We start from the raw sequence: 17,900 nt of genomic DNA, 5'->3' as shown, positions 1-17,900 counted from the left end.
AACTCAGAGGCGAGCCACAAAAGAGAAGGTGTGCTAGGAGCTCTCTGGCTTCTGGGGAGATTTATTTACTTGCCAAAAAGCTGGAGTGTGATGACCTTGAAGAAGGGGAGGGGGGGACAGCTGCCTCCTCCTTTATAATCAGGGGAAATAATTCCACCTTGTTTCTGTGGTGGGGGTGTCTGGTTACTCTCGTGGGACAATTGATCTGACCCTTATGGAAACTCAGACTAAAAGAAACAGAGTGGTCGAGGGGGAAATAAATCCAGGAAAATGCTGAGAGGTCAGAAGAGAAGGACAGAGGGAGTCCTTGTGATTTTTCATTCATTGAGTGTTTACTGAGCAACTGCTGTGTGCCCCAGACTTTGTTGGAAGTTAGAAAGGAGCAGTGAACAAAATCTATGTTCTGGTAGGAGAAGACAGACAAGAAACTAACAAGTGAAATATGTATGTGTCAGATTGTGATAAATGTTATGGAGAAAAATAAATCGAGGAAGGAAGATGTGAGATTTAAAATCAGGGAGTTAGGAAAAGCCCCACTGAAAATGGTGACATTGGGGAAGATCTGAGGGAAAGAGGGAAGTGGTCATGCCAAAACTGTTTTTTATTTATATTTTAATTGGATATAATTGCTTTACAATGTTGTGTTAGTTTCTGCTGTACAACAGTTTATCAGCTCTAAGTATACATACATCCCTGCTCTCTTGAGCTGCCCTCCCATCCTCTCATCCTACTCTTCCAAGTCATCACAAAACATCAGACTAAGCTCCCTGTGCTATGCAGCAGCTTCCAATAATAGGGTTTTCAAGAATGTTCCAGGCAGAGGGGTTAGAAGTGCAAAGGGCAAGGCTGGAGTGAGCAGGGGGAGAGGTGAGCGATGAACAGGGTAAGAGGACTTTGGTTTTTATGCTGAATGCAATTTACACTGAGATTTGAAGGATAAGCCTTGAGGCTCCCAGAGCAGGATGGAGTTTTAACCTCCGGCTCTGGATATAGTTCATTCATTAATTCAACTGTCCCTCTGTCGTTCCTTTCCTGAGCACTCAGGGAGGCCCACGTGGCTCTAGGGCTTGTGCTGAGCACTGGAAACTCCAGCTGGGGAAAGACCCTCCCCTCAGTCCTGCAAGAAGGAAAGCTTTCGGGGTTGGAGGAGACTCTGTCCCGTGTGACTTTGTGCCTTAAGTTTGGGGAATAAGTGGGTGATAAGCTGGGGAGGGGGCCACAGGGAGGGAACAGGGGAGGCTGGAAATGGTGAAGTTGGGGAGAAAGCGGAGACTCCTTCCAATCATGTTTCTGTCTTTTCTGTGGTTTCAGAGGCCCTGTCTCTCTGCTAGCTCTGAGTTCTGGCTCCAGGCTGGGCAGGGGACAGCAGAGTGTGATGGGCCAGGACAGGTGGCTTTGCCATGTGACGCTTGTCCGCTGACCGCTCAGTCCTCACTTTTAGAGCAGTTTCCAGAAGTGATGTGAGGGGATGGGCCGGGCAAGCTATATATAGTCCTGGGGCCAGGGCTCAGCCTTGGAGGGTCTGTCTGCTCTTCACCGGGCACCAACCACCCGTGGTGCCCACGTCCTTGCTCTGAGCTTGGTGCTTGCTTCTCTTCAGACACAGCTCAGAGCCACCTACAGTTAGGCTTGACCTTGACTGGGCCTCTTGGGAGTCTCTTTTTAGCCAAGATCTCCAGCCAGACCTGTGAGTCCTGGGGTCCTGGTGGGGGATGGTGGCTGGGGATAAGGGGAAGGGGAGGGACACGGGGACAGGGGCTTACTTCGAGTCCTAGATAGGTGAGAGAAGAGGAGAGGGCAGGGACACTGGAGAATTTGGGGTTGGGGCTGAGGCCAGGGGCCAAGTCAGGGGAACGACATTTGGGGGTAGGACGGGGTTTGAAAGCCAGCCTCAAGTTTAGGAACAGGGGTTGAGCCAGGTCCCTGACAGGGGCTATTTGGGTGGGGTGGAGGGGTGGGCTGGGGACGAGAACTGCAGTTGAGGCTGCCTTTGGGCCTGAAAGGGAGTCTCCCTTTCTCCCTTGGCCTGAGCCAGAGTCCCTTTCTGTGTGGGTTGAGAGGCCTCTAGAGGTTGGGCCCGGGTCTCGTCTCCCTGACGGACCCCTCCTCCACGCAGGCCCGCCATGTCGGCCGCGCCCGGCCTCCTGCACCAGGAGCTGTCCTGCCCGCTGTGCCTGCAGCTGTTCGACGCGCCCGTGACTGCCGAGTGCGGCCACAGCTTCTGTCGCGCCTGCCTGAGCCGCGTGGCCGGGGAGCCGGCGGCGGACGGCACGGTGCTCTGCCCGAGCTGCCAGGCCCCCACGCGGCCGCAGGCGCTCAGCACCAACCTGCAGCTGGCGCGTCTGGTGGAGGGGCTGGCGCAGGTGCCGCAGGGCCACTGCGAGGAGCACCTGGACCCGCTGAGCATCTACTGCGAGCAGGACCGCGCGCTCGTGTGCGGCGTGTGCGCCTCGCTCGGCTCCCACCGCGGCCACCGCCTGCTGCCGGCCGCCGAAGCCCACGCGCGCCTCAAGGTGCGGGCCCCTCCGGCGGGGATCGGGGTCGAATGGGATGGTTGGATGGGTCAGGGTCGGGCCGATCCGGCCTCAACTTCAGGGCCCGGGGCCCCTGGAGGTGCCAGGGACGCGGGCGGGGCGGGGCGGCCAGGGAAGATGAGCTGAAGGCGGGGCCTGGCGGAGACCAAAGCCTGGAAGAAGTGCTCGGAGACCGGCCTCGGCGAGACGAGCGCGGTCGCTGGAGCACACGCGGGGATGCGAGAAGAGCGCAGTGGCAGAGTGGAGTCTGCCTCGCTGGGGCCCTAGCGGAGGACAGGGTCGGTGCCTGCGGCCCACGCGAACAGGCTCGGCTGCTGGGCGTAGCCCTGGATAAGAGGAGCCTCGCTGTCCGGGACCGCCCGGCTCCCGCGCCCCTGGAGCTACCAAATTTGTAATGACCTGACAGTTACCAGATGCAGCCTCACCTGGGAGGCCAAGGCACGCCTGCGCGCGGAACTCTGTGCACAGCCCCGGGTTGGTACCGAGACCCAAGTGCAGGCTGTTTTTGTGGTTGGAGCTGGAAGTTCTGAACGCCTCCAGGCTCCACACACAGTGTGCGTGCCCCGAGGTTTGCCATCTCCGCGGATGCCCAGACACTGGCAAATGGAGACGCAGGCACACGCTGGCTCGCCTGGCGTACGTGTGGCAGATCACACGCGTGTAGAGCTACAGGAGTGTAGCACAGGACAGGCCCAGGGAGATATGTCATGAAGCCATTTATAGGGTTGTTGGAAGAATAAACGACAGGTGCAGGGCCTGGTGGAGGCGGAGTCCGGAGGCTCGGAGCAGTCCACGGTCTCTGCGATGGAGAAGCTGCCACTCTCTGCTCCAGGCGGCTGTTGAGGGTGGTGGTGGTGGTAATGTTTGCCCATAACCTTCAGCGTTGCAAGACACATCTCCTTAGTCTCCAGACTTCTAGATGGGGTAGACCCGCCCTTAAGCCCCCCAAATCCTCCAGGGGCCCAGCCTCACCGTCCCTCGTACTCCAGCCTTCCCAGTCCCTCGGGGTGCTGGCTGGTAGTCTCCTAGCCCACTGCAGGAGGCTCCTCCTCCCAGGAGCCCACCCAACCCAGGCTCCCCTCTGCTGGTGACCCCAGAACGCCTATCCTCATCCATCTTTATCTGCAAAAAGAGAAGAGAGTCCATGAAGTGGAACGGGGCACCAGGGAGTCCAGAAGCCTCAAAGGGGCAGGCGGGTTAGGATACAGTCTTTCAGAGTCTGCATCAGTCCACCCTAAGCCCCAGGGAGCAGGTAGCTGGAGGTCTGAAGTAGAGATACCTGGAAGGAGGGGGAAAAGTGAAAGTGTGTCTGATTCTGTGACCCCATGGACTGTAGCCTGCCAGGCTCCTCTATCCATGGAAGTTTCCAGGCAAGAATAATGGAGTGGGTTGCCATTTCCTTCTCCAGGGAATCTTCCCAACCTAGGGATCGAACTCACGACTTTCACGTTGCAGGCAGATTCTTTATCATCTGAGCCACATGAGGGACAAGAAACCTGGGGTAAGGCAGAACACCTGGGTCCTTGGGGAGGAAGAGGGGTTAGTCCAGAGACCATGTGCCAAGACTCAAGAGTGGTTGAATGGGATCTGCTGGGCAACGGGGGACTCACAACCCCCAAAGTCATGTGGCCTCCTGCTTGCCTTGGAGTAGAAGGACACCAGCCTGTCGGTGAGACCCATCGTGCACTGTGTTGAGCACTGCTCCCCACACCTCCTCACCACGGGATGTTCCAAGAACCTTCTCTGTTCAGCCCCCAGCCTCTAGGGTGCCGTTGTGCTTGGTCCCCATGGCTCAGCTCTGTCACCCATGAACCTCAAACAGCTGAGAGCCTCCAGGGCCACCCTGTCCAGCAGCAGACAGGGCTGTGGCCCTGGAAGATGTCTGGGGAAGGAGACTGACCTGGCAGCTGGCCGCAGTAGCCCATGGTCCAATTTCGGTGGGGATTTATAGCAAACAGTGCCTAGAGGGTCTCCTAGTTTCCTTTAGAGGAGGTGGGGAGGAGGCTGCCAATTTGTCCCCAAAACCACAGGTAAGGTAGGTGGGGGATAACCGTTCCCATTCTGCAAAAGAGGAAAATTGAGGTTGGAAGTCAGGGCGACAGGACTGGAACAGTCTGATTCCAGGGCCGTGCACCTCCCAGCAAACTGGCTTTGGCTGGAGGTATTAGGAACTCCCCTATGCCTGCATTTCAGGATCCCAAACTGACAGACCTAGAGTAGGAGCTGACCCACAGGTTTGTTTGGTTTGTCCATGCAGAAGACTTTCTTTTTAAGCCTTTGGCCATGCTGCACTGCCTGTGGGATCTTAGTTCCTCAACCAGGGATAGAACCTACACCCCCTGCATTGGCAGCTGAGAGTCTTAACCATTGGGCCACCAGGGAAGTCCCAGAAGACATTTTTATTCAATTGCCTACCCTCAGAACCAGGGAAACTCTGTTTGGTGGCTCAAATAGTAAAGAATCCGCCTGCAATGCAGGAGACCTGGGTTTGATCCCTGGGTCAGGAAGAACTCCTGGAGAAGAGAATGGCTCCAGTATTCTTGCCTGGAGAATCCCATGGACAGAGGAGGCTGGTGGGTCCATGGGGTTGCAAAGAGTTGGACACGACTGAGCAACTCACATTACACTACTACCCTTAGAGCCTACAAGTGTGCAGGGAGGCTGGTTAGAGGGTTTTGCTAAGATTCTGCTTTTAGGTATAGGGTGAAGGACAGGAATAGGAGGCTGCCTGTCTCCTGAACACATCCTCCACTACCCCCTGAAACCCGCTATGCGCCAAGCCCTTACCTCTCTGGGGGAGGAGACCCAACTACATCTGTGATAATCGTCTTCCCAAAGATCTATGCTGAAGGGCTGCCTGCTGGGGGGATGCAATCAGGAAAGACAAGGCTGGGGAGGACTTAATGGAGATAGACAATGGGAGGGGGGGATATTCCAGACCTCAGAACCGGTACTGGCAAGTGCTTGAGACCAGCAACTGTGTTTGGGGGATGATAAGTTGCCAGCCTGGCTGGAAGAGGAGCTGGCATTGAAGCTGAGCCAGAGGGGGCAGGTTAAGGCGGGGAAAGAGGAGCTGGCATTGAAGCTGAGCCAGAGGGGGCAGGTTAAGGCGGGGAGGTATGGGTTTGGTGGGGGAGGTGGGCGGTAGCATCACTTCTTTATATCTGCCCTCCCCCCACCAGACGCAGCTCCCACAGCAGAAGATGCAGCTGCAGGAGGCTTGTATGCGGAAGGAGAAGAGCGTGGCCCTGCTGGAGCATCAGCTGCTGGAAGTGGAGGTGAGGGACTCGTCCCAGCAAAGCCCGGGGACTAGGGGTCCAGGCTGGGGGTCCCCAGGCAAATGCTCTTTCCTGTCTGCCCCCCCAGGAGACGGTGCGTCAGTTCAGGGGGGCAGTGGGGGAACAACTGGGCAAGATGCGTTTGTTCCTGGCTGCCCTGGAAGGCTCCTTGGATCGTGAAGCCGAGCGAGTGCGGGGTGAGGCGGGGGTCGCCTTGCGGCGGGAGCTGGGGAGCCTGAACTCTTACCTGGAGCAGCTGCGGCAGATGGAGAAGGTGCTGGAGGAGGTGGCAGACAAGCCTCAGACAGAGTTCCTCATGGTGAGCACTGGATGGCTTCCCTCTGCCCCTCAGCCAGGGTTTAGGCTTTGGAGACCTCATTCCGTTGTCACATAGGGACCCCAAGGTACAGAGACAGGCAGGGATGAGCCAGGGTCACACACTGAGGAGGGGTGTGCCCCAGGATGGCCCTTCTGGTTGTTTAGGTGGGGCACTGCCCAAGGACGCTGTATCTAAGAGGGCATCATTTGTATCATAGACCTTGTAGGTCTGCATTTTTATTAGGACACTTTATCAGATGGAATTAGTTTCTTTAGGAAGGGTGTATTTTTTCTAATTCACATAGCAGTAAAGGGCTAGGGGTGGCCTTGAATTCTGGGTTTCTTTTGTCTTTTCTGATTCTTCCTGACCCCGCACCCAGCATTTCTGTGTTCTGCCCCAGCCTCAGAAGCCCCCCAGTGTCCCCCTTGCCTGCTCATCTCCATTCTTTTTCTCTCTTTCCAGAAATACTGCCTGGTGACCAGCAGGTGAGATCAGCCTGGCCCTGCCCCTGTTCCCATCCTGCCCTTGTCTGCCAGGGACACCGGCTGGTTCACCCTCTCCTCCTATTCAGTCCACTGGGATTCCCCTGCACTTTGTGCGCACATGAACTTGACCTGTCTTTCTCCTCAGGGACCTCCCAGACCACTGCTGGAGACAGATGTGGGCAGGGACACAGGCATCACTCAGTGCTGCTATTGGGGGGGGTGTGGGGGTGGGGGGTGGTGGCGGGGCCAGGCTTTCCAAAGGTGTGCATGTTAGAGCTGGATGCTGAAGGAGTGAACAGGCTTCCCAGGTGGTGCTGGCAGTAAAGAACCCGCCTGCCAATCCAGGAGACATAAGAGACGTGGATTTGATCCCTGGGTTGGAAAGATCCCCTGGAGGAGGGCATGGGAACCCACTCCAATATTCTTGCCTAGAGAATCCCATGGACAGAGAAGGCTGGTGGGCTACTGTCCATAGGGTTGCAAAGAGTCAGACATGGCTGAAGCGACATAGCATGCAAGTAAAGAGTTGGTGGAAGAGCATTGGAGGCAGAGGGAACAGCAAGTGCAGACTGCTAAGAGGAAGTGAAGATGAAGCTGGTGTGGCTGGAGGGGGCCAAACTGTGAAGGGGGAGGAGCTGGACCTTATCCCAAGAGAAGGCTTTGAAAAAATACTGGTAAAATATACATGGGCTTCCCTGGTGGCTTAGTGGTAAAGAATCTGCTTGCCAATGCAGGAGACATGGATTCAATCCCTGGGTCAGGAAGATCCCCTGGAGGAGGAAATGGCAACCCACTCCAGTATTCTTGCCTGGAAAATCCCATGGACTAACCCTAACCCAGTTCAATTCAGTTGCTCAGTTGTGTCCATCTTTGTGACCCCAGGGACTGTAGCACGCCAGGTTTCCCTGTCTATCACCAACTCCTGGAGCTTGTTCAAACTCATGTCCATCGAGTCAGTGATGCCATCCAACCATCTCAATCTCTGTCATCCCCTTCTCCTGCCTTCAATCTTGCCCAGCATCAGTGTTTTTTTCCAATGAGTCAGTTCTTTGCATCAGGTAGCCAAAGTATTGGAGTTTCAACTTCAGCATCAGTCCTTCCAATGAATATTCAGGACTGATTTCCTTTAGGATTGGCTGGTTTGATCTCCTAAAATCCATGGGCTCGCAAAAGAGTTGGACATGACTTAGAGACTAAACAACAAAAACAACAAAATATACATAACATAAAATTTACCATTTTAACCAAGTTTTTTTCTTTTTCTTTTTGCCTCACTGCGTGGCTTGCAGGATCTTAGTTTCCTGACCAGGGACTGGCAGTGAAAGGGAAGAGTCCTAACCACTTGGCTGCCAGGAAATTCCCCATTTTAACCTTTTTTTTGGGGGGTACATTTTAAGTGCAGTGGCATTAAGTACATCCACCTTGTTGTGTAACTATCACCACCATCCATCTCCACACCTTTTTCATCTTTCCAAACAAATGAAAACAGAAGGGCTTTAAACCAGGGTATGATGAGGGGGGGCACATCTTGGAACTTGACCACAGCTCCTTCCTTCTGTCTTCTGGGTACTGCCCCTTGCCCTCCCCCTACTCTGTGTCTCTTCCAGGGAGTCCCTTCACTGACCCTTCCTCCCCTCTCCCCACCCCCAGGCTGCAGAAGATCCTGGCAGAGTCACCACCACCTGCCCGTCTGGACATCCAGCTGCCCATCATCTCAGATGACTTCAAATTCCAGGTGTGGAGGAAGATGTTCCGGGCTCTGATGCCAGGTACTGGGAGGGGCCCACCCTGGGTTTGTGCTTGTGATGGTGTGGTTGATGGGAGGCCCCAGCCGCATACAGAGAGGCCTCTCAATCCCAACTGGGGAGATCACCCTAGAAGGTGCCCACTGCCCCTTTCCCTCGGGGTTAGTACCCTTGTAACCTGTGCTCAGAGAAGGACTTTAAAGGGCATGGGGTTTTCAGGTGGGTGACTGACATGGAGAGGGCACTGCTTTTTTTTTTGGCTGTGCCACTGGATCTTAGCTGGGGCATGAGGGCTCTTCCATCTTCACTGTGGCACGTGGAATCTTTAGTTCCTGGCTATAGGATTTTAGTTCTCCAACCAGGATCAAACCTCAGGCACCCTGCATTGGGAGTGCAGAGTCTTAGCCACTGGATCACCAGGGAAGTCCTGACAGTAAGTCCTGCTTACTGAAAGGATGCTGCTGCCGGCAGCAGGGGAAGCTGGGGCCTGGGTTTGAGCCCTGCAAGACCCATGGACCGTCCCTGCCCCTGCTGTGCCCCACCAGTGGGGACGATATGCCCTGCTCACTGGGAGCTGAGGACCTGCGGAGCTGGAACCCTGGGGTCAGACACTGACTCTGTCCTGTGGCCCGGGAGACCCAAGGGCTTCTTCTCCGCAAGAGATAGAGCCCACTGGGGAGTTAGAGCTCCAGGCGATGTATACCTGGCCTCACTGGGGGGAATGAAGGGACCTCTGCTTAAGCCAAGAGAAGACTAAGGCCCAGAGACTGGTCAAACCTGACTTGGTCACACAGCCGGGTGAGGTTGAGACTATCTTAGGACCAGGCTTCCTGACTATCTCCTGCTCTAAGGCCTTAGATGTTGAGTGCCATGGCCTTGTATCCACTTAGTCCTCCCCACAACCCTGGAAGGAGGGAATTATGGCCTCATTTTACAGCTGAACAAATTGAAGCCCTGAGAGGTGTGGCCTTTGGCCCGAGTCAGTAAGCGGAGGCGGGCTCACTGCCCAGAGATGCTGGGAGGATGAGAGGAGCTGTACCCCCAGCAGGCGGGTTGGGAGAAGGCTCGCAGGGAAGCCCACCCTCAGGGTCTGACCCGCTTCCTTTCGGTGGCAGCGCGGCAGGAGCTGACCTTTGACCCGAGCACGGCGCACCCGAGCCTCGTGCTGTCCAATTCGGGCCGCTGCGTGGAGTGCTCGGAGCAGAAGGCGCCGCCGGCCGGAGAGGACCCCCGCCAGTTCGACAAGGCGGTGGCGGTGGTGACGCACCAGCTGCTCTCCGAGGGCGAGCACTACTGGGAGGTGGAGGTGGGCGACAAGCCGCGCTGGGCGCTGGGCGTGATCGGCGCCCAGGCCGGTCGCCGCGGCCGGCTGCACGCGGTGCCCTCGCAGGGGCTCTGGCTGCTCGGGCTGCGCGACGGCAAGATCCTGGAGGCTCACGTCGAAGCCAAGGAGCCGCGCGCGCTGCGCACCCCGGAGAGGCGGCCCACGCGCATCGGGATCTACTTGAGCTTCGGCGACGGCGTCCTCTCCTTCTACGACGCCAGCGACCCCGACGCGCTGGAGCTGCTCTTCGCCTTCCATGAGCGCCTGCCGGGGCCCGTGTACCCCTTCTTCGATGTGTGCTGGCACGACAAGGGCAAAAATGCGCAGCCGCTGCTGCTCGTGGGGCCCGAAGTCAGCGGCGGCTCCGGCTCGGAGGCTTGAGCTGCCGGTCGGGTTCGGGGAGGGGTGAGGGGCCCTGCCGGTCTGGTCGGGGTCGCCGGGGTTGAAGGCAGGGCGGAGGGGGTTGGGGACGGGACTCCAAACATTCTGAGAAGTTGGGGGTTAGCATGTGCTGGAGACAGCCCGCCAGAGGTTGGGGTGGTAATGGGAAGGGGAGACCTGAAGTCAGGTCAATGGAGAAACTCTAGCTGGCGAACTGGGAAGCCCCAGCGATCGGGGAAGAAGTTGAGATTGAGGAAGGGTCAGGGGGCTTGGGGAGGAGAGAGGGGAGCAGCTGGAGAACTCTGTGGGAGTCAGGAGGCCCGGAAGCCTCCCGGTCCTTTCCGCCTTGGGGGGCCTCCGAGGTCTGGTCTGGTCTCACCACCGCAAGAGGCCTTCCACTGGGGTGATTCTCCGACTGGAGCATTTGTACCAAAATCACCTTTTCAGAGCACCTCGGAATGCCTTGGCTAAAGCCCAGATGGCAGAATTTCTGGTTCAGTAGGTCGGGGGTGGGTCAAAAGTGGGCCCTTCTAGCAAGTCCTCGGGGACCGCTGATGCTGCTCTCACAAGCTGGATCACACCTGAAGCCTTGCTGACTCAGCCGGCCTTCTGTTCAGTCAGCTTGCTCTTACACAGAATTATCACGAAGCTGTCAGCCATGAGGCACAGAAAACCCAAAATACATTCTTCCAGGCCACACACAGCCATTTAAAAACTGTCAGAGCCTGTGTGCCAAAGTGCTTCAGTTGTCTCCGACTCTCTTCGACTCTGTGGACTATAGTCTGCCAGGCTCCTCTGTCCATGGGATTCTCCAGGCAAGACTACTGGAGTGGGTTGCCATGCCCTCCTCCAGGGGATCTTGCTGACCCAGGGATCGGACCCACGTCTCCTGCATTGGCAGGCAGGCTCTTCACCACTAGTGCCTCCTGGGAAGCCAGAGCCTTTGCTGGGTGAATAAACCAACCCCCCATTTATTGCCCTTTGCCTCTGGATTATGTTGACTGAGTGTCTCAGATGTGGAGGACACCCCCCAGTTGCCAACCAAGAAAAAGAGCCTGATGCTAGCCCTGCCCTGGGGCCTGTTGCTTGTGAAGCAGAGGAAGCCCCCATCTCATCACCCTCCCTTCCCGAGTTGCTTCCTTAAGTATGAACATTTTTTTAGGCCTTTGGGTCTAAAATAACCACTGAAGCCAAGAGTGGGAGCCCCTTTTCCCTGGAGGGAGAGGCTTTGGGGGTTCAGGCAGGTGGAACTGCTGCCCCTCCCATCCTAAGAAAGGATGAAGGCCTGGGGACATTTGCTATGGCCAGTGGGGTTGCTGCTGATGCTGCTGTGTGAAGTCTGGGACCCTCTGGCAACTGACGCCAGTGTGGGAATTTTCTGGGGGTGGAGGGGAGAGGAAGGTGTAGGGTAAGAAAGGATCTGGCTGGGGGTACACTCCTGGCTGTGTCTCCCAGAGGAAGGCCTGTTGTGCCCTGGCTCTGGGACACAAGAGAGAATTCGTCTGAGAAACTCTTTCTTGTTAGAAAATAAAACTGTTAAGTGAAGGGATTCGTTGATGGTCAAATCCAGCAGCGTGAATAAACGCGATTACAGTCTGACTCCTTCCTTATTAAATCTGTGTCAAGAGACGACTGATCATTTGTCTGCAGTTCTAGAGACCAGGGTTTGATAACTGGGTTGGGAAGATCCCCTGGAGAAGGGAATGGTAACCCATTCCAATATTCTTGCCTGGAGAATCCCATGGACAGAGGAGCCTGGTGGGCTACCGTCTGCGGGGTCACAAAGAGTCGGACACCCACTGAGCGACTACACTTTCACATGGGCTTCTCCAGTGGCTCAGAGGTAAAGAATTTGCCTGCCTATGCAGGAGTTGCGAGTTTGATCCCTGGGTCAGGAAGATCCCCTGCAGAAGGAAGTGGCAACCCGCTCCAATATTCTTGCTTGGGAAATCCCATGGACAGAGGAGCCTGGCAGGCTACATTCCATGGTGTCAGGAAGAGTTGGACAAGACTGAGCAAGTAAACAATGACAATCTTCTCACTGCCTGTCCAGCCTTTAGTCTTGATGGACCCATAAAATCTTTCTAAAAATCCAAGTATGATCATGTGATTCAGTTTTTCAAAACTTCCAAGGATTCCAAGTTGCTTGCAGGAGGCTTGTGGGATCTTATTTCACCCACCCGTGATTGAACCCCAGGCCCTCAGCAGTGAAAGTCCAGAGTCCTAACCACTGGACTGCCAGGGAAGTCCCCCTCCAGCCTCATCTTATGCCTTCTCTACACATATGTCTACACTCTGGCCCTACTGAACTCTTGGGGTCCCTGCACCCACCCCACATTATGCAACTCTCCACTAGGAATGGCTTTTCCCTTCCCTGCCCTACTCATCCTACAATACTCTCCAGAAATACCACATTAAAAAAAAATTCGTTTATTTGGCTGCATCTGATCTTAGTTGCGGAGTGTTTAGTTGTGGCACTCGGGCTCAGTAGTTGTGGCGCGTGGGCTTAGGTGCTCGGCAGCCTGTGGGATTTTAGCTCCTCAAGGAGGGATCGAACCTGTGTCCTCTGCAGCGGGAGGCAGATTCTCAACCACCAGGGAAGTCCCAACACCACCATGCTTATTCCCTCTCGACTCCAGCACCTCTGTACTATGTGCAACCACCGGCTGAATCCCAGTCGTGGGTGTCTGCGGAGGGCGGTTGGTGCCCAGGTGGTTCTAGACCCTTTCTAAGAAGAAGGGACTGTGAGAAGCAGAGGCCAAGATAGGATTCAATGTGCCCAGATTGTTTTGAGGGAAGATGCCTGTGAAAGAGAAAATGGGGCCATAGATTATGATCCCTGTCTGACCCAGAGTGAAGAAGAGAGGGGAGTTTGGAGGAACTGTTGTGGGGACTCCTCCAGAAAGCTGCCTCTCAGAGGAGCCCTGGGTGTCCCTGAGCCTACCTTTGTGCCCCTACCATGCTCGGTCGTTGGCTGGGAACTGGGCTCTGTGCAGAAGGGCAGGGAAGGGTCTCATCGCTCTTCTGCTGCTGCCCTCAGCCATCTGTTCCATGAGTTGGAGTTAACAGCAGGGAACTTTCTTTTCACGGTCTTCACAGGTTCTTTCTATGGAAAGTTATCCTGGCTTGGGCTGTGTGCCTTGAGGGGAATGACCCGGTGACCTTGCCCTTGGCTGACTGTGACAGATGGAATCCCTGAGCCAAAGACAGTCAGCATGGGGCGAGTTTATGGGAAACCCTGCCTGATCTGGGTGTTCCTTGTTGGTTGGGGGCCACCTGGCTCAGCCAGAATCTCCGTGGGGCTAGAGGAAGGTGAAATGGGGACAGAGAGATGGATTCCTCCAGAAAAGGGCCAGAACCTCCTCCCTGAGTTCTTCCCCTTTGTGGAGACCCTGGGAACCCATCACAACTGGCCGCAGAGAGGTTTCCGGTGCCTCCTGACTCCTGAATGTCCAAGAAAACTAGCGCCTGCCAGGGCCATGCTAAACTACAGGGAAAAACATTTATTGAGAGCTTGTTATGTGTCAACAACTTTATTTTTCTTTAAAAAATTTTTTCTTTCTTTGTTTTTGACTGTGCTGGGTCTTCGTTGCTGCATAGGCTTTTCTGCAGTTGTGGTGAGCGGGGGCTACTCTCTAGTTGGGGTGTGTGGGCTTCTCACAGCGGTGGCTTCTCTTGTTGCGGAGCACAGGCTCTAGGGCGTGCGGGCGTCAGTAGCTGCAGCTCCCAGGCTCTAGAGCACAGGCTCAATAGTCATGGTGCTCGGGCTTGGCTGCTCTGTGGCATATGGGATTGTCCCAGATCCGGGATTTAACCCATGTCGCCCACATTGGCAGGTGGATTCTTTAACACTGAGCCACCAGGGGAGCCCCTCAATAATTTTATATCCAGTATCTCCTTTATCTAATTTATCCTCATAACCCTAGGGCTCACAACTAGCATCTCACTAGCCTGCTCATCAGAAATGATCCCTGTTGTCAGTTTGATGAGTAGTTTTCCAGGACTTTCTGTGCATTTATGTGTCCCACAGATAATATATAATATAGTGTTTTTCTTTCTGTATAAATGATGTCATACTCTACATGAATATGACACATTATTCTACATATTCTGCAAGGTCTGTTTTTTTTAGTTCAGTCAGTCAGGAGATTTGTCCACGTTCCTGTGCAGAAAGAACCTTCTCCCTTTGATTGCTGGGTAGTAGTCCACCATGTGAACGTGACATTCCCTGATTAACTGGTATTTTATCTCTAACCTTTGTTATTACAAACGATGCTGCTGTGAACATCTGTGGATGTGTCTCTGTGTGCACACGTGCAAGGGCTTCTCTAGGGTAGGTACTAAGTAGTGGAGGTCCTAAGACTTAGCATGTGTGTGTGCTCAGTCACGTCTGACTCTTTGCGACCCTATGGACTGTAGCCTGCCAGGCTCCTCTGTTCTTGGGATTCTCCAGGCAAGAATACTGGAGTGGGTTTCCATGCCCTCCTCCAGGGGATCTTCCCGGCCCAGGGATCGAACCTGTGTCTCCTGAGTCTCCTGAATTAGAGACAGGTTCTTTACCCACTGAGCCACCTGGGAAGCCCCAATGGAATGTTACTCAGCTATAAAAAGGAACACATTTGAGTCAGTTCTAAGGAGGTGGATGAACCTAGAGCCTATTATACAGAGTGAAGTAAGCCAGAAAAAGAAAGACAAATATCGTGTATTAACACATATATGGGATCTAGAAAGATGGTACCGACGATCCTACATGCAGGGCACCAAAGGAAACACAGACGTAAAGAAGAGACGTTTGGACTCAGTGGGAGAAGGAGAGGGGGAGATGATTTGAGAGAATAGTATTGAAACATATACATTATCATATGTAAAATAGATAGCCAGTGGGAGTTTGATGCATGATGCAGGGAACCCAAAACCGGTGCTCTGTGACAACCTGTTGGGATGGGGTGGGGAGGGAGGTGAGAGAGGGGTTCAGGAGAGGGGGGCACATGTATACCTATGGCTGATTCATGTTGATGTATGGCAAAAACCATCACAATATTGTAAAGTAATTATCCTCCAATTAAAATAAATAAATTTTTAAAAAGTGAAGGCAGCAGAAGGGCTTCTAGAGGATTCTCAGTTCCTAGATGTGGGTGAGAGAGAAAGAGGACAAGGGGGCAAGTGGAACCGACCTGGGAGGGACACAGCAGCCAAGCAGGCTCCCGGGCTGTTCCTTTGGCCTGAGTCACCCCTGCTGTGAGGATTAAGTTATCCTCTTGGGCCCTGCCTGCACCTAGGGGCCTGAGAGCACCATCCAGGCCTGGAGAAGGGAGTGTGGAGGTGGCTTCACACACCATCAAGCCTGGCACTGGTCTTCAGAAACTGGAGGCAGAATAAATTTCCCTAGAATGACTGAAGGCTAGACCAGGATGACTGGGTTTCTGGGAGGAGCAGAGAGACTGAGGGGCAGATGCTGGGTGTGGGGACATGGGGAATAGGCTTGTCACTGGTGATCCAAGAGTGAGGACGCAGGAAAGAGTGGAGGCCAGACCCAGGGTCCTAGAAAGAGGGTGGGTGGGAATCAGGAGGTGGGACCCTGGGGGAGGGTGTTATGGGAGGAGGTTTTTCCACTCTTGGGGGGCACTGGAAACTTATTGCTAGAGACACCTGTTGTACTTTTGCTTCTCTGTCCAGTATTCAGTCTCTGTTTTTTTTTTTTTTTTTTTTTTTTTTTTTTTTGGCTGCAGAGCATGTGGGATCTTAGTTCCCTGACCAGGTATCAAACCGGCAGTCCTCTAAGTTGGAAGCACAGTCTTAACCACTGGACTGCCAGGGAAGTCCCAACTTTCCTTCCTTAACAGGCACTTCAGGAATGATTCGGCCAAATTGCTAATTTTATGGGTGAGGAAATTGAGTCAGCTCCCAGGAATTAGCCACAGGAATTAGAAGAACAAATGAACAAAAAAGACTGGGAAATCTTTTTCCCAATTCCCACTTCAGAAATCTTTTTGAGATATCACTTATACTTTTACAGGTATAAGATCTCCAGCACAGAAACCATATATTTAATTAAATTATTTATTTTGGACACACATTTTATACATAGTAGTTTATATTTCTTAATCCTATACCCCTATCTTGCTTCTTTGCCCTTCCCTCTCCCTGTTGGTAACCTCTAGTTTGGTGTCTGTATTTGTGAGTCCCATATACTGTTTTTAAACCTCAGGTGCACAAAATTGGATTATGCACAACACTTTACTAGTCCACTATCATCAAATGGTCTATGTATACCCCTCTTGTCTCATGTTACATACTTATTAAAAAATCTGAGCACTGGAACTTTCCTGGTGGCCCAGTGGTTGAGAGGCTATCTGCCAATGCGGGTTCGATCCCTGGTCTGGGAAGATCTCACATGTCCAGGGGCAGCTAAGCCACAACTACTGAAGCTGGTGCCTAGACCCAGTGCTCTGCAACCAGAGAAGCAACTGTGATGAGAAGTCCTTCAGTTCAGTCAGTTCAGTTCAGTCACACAGTCGTGTCTTACTCTTTGCAACCCCATGGACAGCAGCACGCCAGGCCTCCCTGTCCATCACCAACTCCCGGAGTTCACTCACACTCATGTCCATTGAGTTGGTGATGCCATCCAACCATCTCATCTTCTGTCGTCCCCTTCTGTTCCTGCCCTCAATCTTTCCAAGCATCAGGGTCTTTTCAAATGAGTCAGCTCTCTGCATCAGGTGGCCAAAGTATTGGAGTTTCAGCTTCAGCATCAGTCCTTCTAATGAACACCCAGGATTGATCTCCTTTAGGATGGACTGGTTGGATCTCTTTGCAGTCCAAGGGACTCTCAAGAGTCTTCTGCAACACCACAGTTCAAAAGCATCAATTCTTCAGCACTCAGCTTTCTTTATAGTCCAACTCTCACATCCATACATGACCACTGGAAAAACCATAGCTTTGACTAGATGGACCTTTGTTGGCAAAGTAATGTCTCTGCTTTTTAATACGCTGTCTAGGTTGGTCATAACTTTTCTCCCAAGGAGCAAGCATCTTTTAATTTCATGGCTGCAGTCACCATCTGCAGTGATTTTGGAGTGCGAAAAAATAAAGTCTGCCATTGTTTCCACTGTTTCCCCATCTATTTGCCATGAAGTGATGGGACCAGATGCCATGATATTAATTTTCTAAATGTTGAATTTTAACACAACTTTTTCACTCTCCTCTTTCATTTTCATCAAGGGGCTCTTTAGTTCTTTTTTGCTTTCTGCCATAAGGGTGGTGTCATCTGTATATCTGAGGTTATTGATATTTCTCCCAGCAATCTTGATTCCAGCTTGTGCTTCCTCCAGCCCCGCATTTCTCATGATGTACTCTGCATATAAGTTAAATAAGCAGGGTGACAATATACAGCCTTGATGTACTTATTTCCCTATTTGGAACCAGTCTGTTGTTCCATGTTCAGTTCTAACTGTTGCTTCTTGACCTGCATACAGATTTCTCAAGAGGCAGGTCAGGTGGTCTGGTATTCCCATCTCTTTCTGAATTTTCCACAGTTTGTTGTGATCCACACAGTTAAAGGCTTTGGCATAGTCAATAAAGCAGAAATATATGCTTTTCTGGAACTCTCTCGCTTTTTCTGTTATCCAGTGGATGTTGGCAATTTGATCTCTGGTTCCTCTGCCTTTTCTAAATCCAGCTTAAACATCTGGAAGTTCATGGTTCATGTAGTGTTGGAGCCTGGCTTGGAGAATTTTGAGCATTACTTAACGTGTGTGAGATGAATGCAGTTGTGCATAGTTTGAGCATTCTTTGGCATTGCCTTTCTTTGGGATTGGAATGAAAACTGACCTTT

At 53.1% G+C, this 17,900-nt stretch overlaps 1 protein-coding gene across 1 annotated transcript; it reads left to right on the top strand.

Annotated features, from left to right (window-relative positions):
• The first annotated feature begins 1,443 nt into the window (after positions 1 to 1,443).
• Positions 1,444 to 11,665, top strand: TRIM72 (tripartite motif containing 72). Its single transcript, XM_070362074.1, has 7 exons — positions 1,444 to 1,687; positions 2,117 to 2,513; positions 5,717 to 5,812; positions 5,901 to 6,131; positions 6,594 to 6,616; positions 8,267 to 8,385; positions 9,477 to 11,665. Exons 2-7 carry the CDS (start codon positions 2,124 to 2,126, stop codon positions 10,064 to 10,066), a joined length of 1,449 nt encoding a protein of 482 aa, XP_070218175.1. The 5' UTR covers positions 1,444 to 1,687; positions 2,117 to 2,123; the 3' UTR covers positions 10,067 to 11,665.
• The last annotated feature ends 6,235 nt before the right edge of the window (positions 11,666 to 17,900 follow it).

This window comes from Bos mutus, chromosome 25 (assembly GCF_027580195.1).
Source record: "Bos mutus isolate GX-2022 chromosome 25, NWIPB_WYAK_1.1, whole genome shotgun sequence".
Lineage (NCBI taxonomy): Eukaryota > Metazoa > Chordata > Mammalia > Artiodactyla > Bovidae > Bos > Bos mutus.
Note: the sequence above shows the minus strand (reverse complement) of the source record. Positions and strands in the feature narration are given on the sequence as shown.

Excerpts from the sequence above, each read along its gene's own strand:
- TRIM72 (XM_070362074.1), top strand. The coding sequence starts at position 2,124 with ATGTCGGCCGCGCCCGGCCTCCTGCACCAGGAGCTGTCCTGCCCGCTG. Across the intron at positions 5,813-5,900 it reads ATCAGCTGCTGGAAGTGGAG|GAGACGGTGCGTCAGTTCAG; the intron begins GTGAGGGACTCG and ends CTGCCCCCCCAG. Across the intron at positions 6,132-6,593 it reads CTCAGACAGAGTTCCTCATG|AAATACTGCCTGGTGACCAG; the intron begins GTGAGCACTGGA and ends CTCTCTTTCCAG.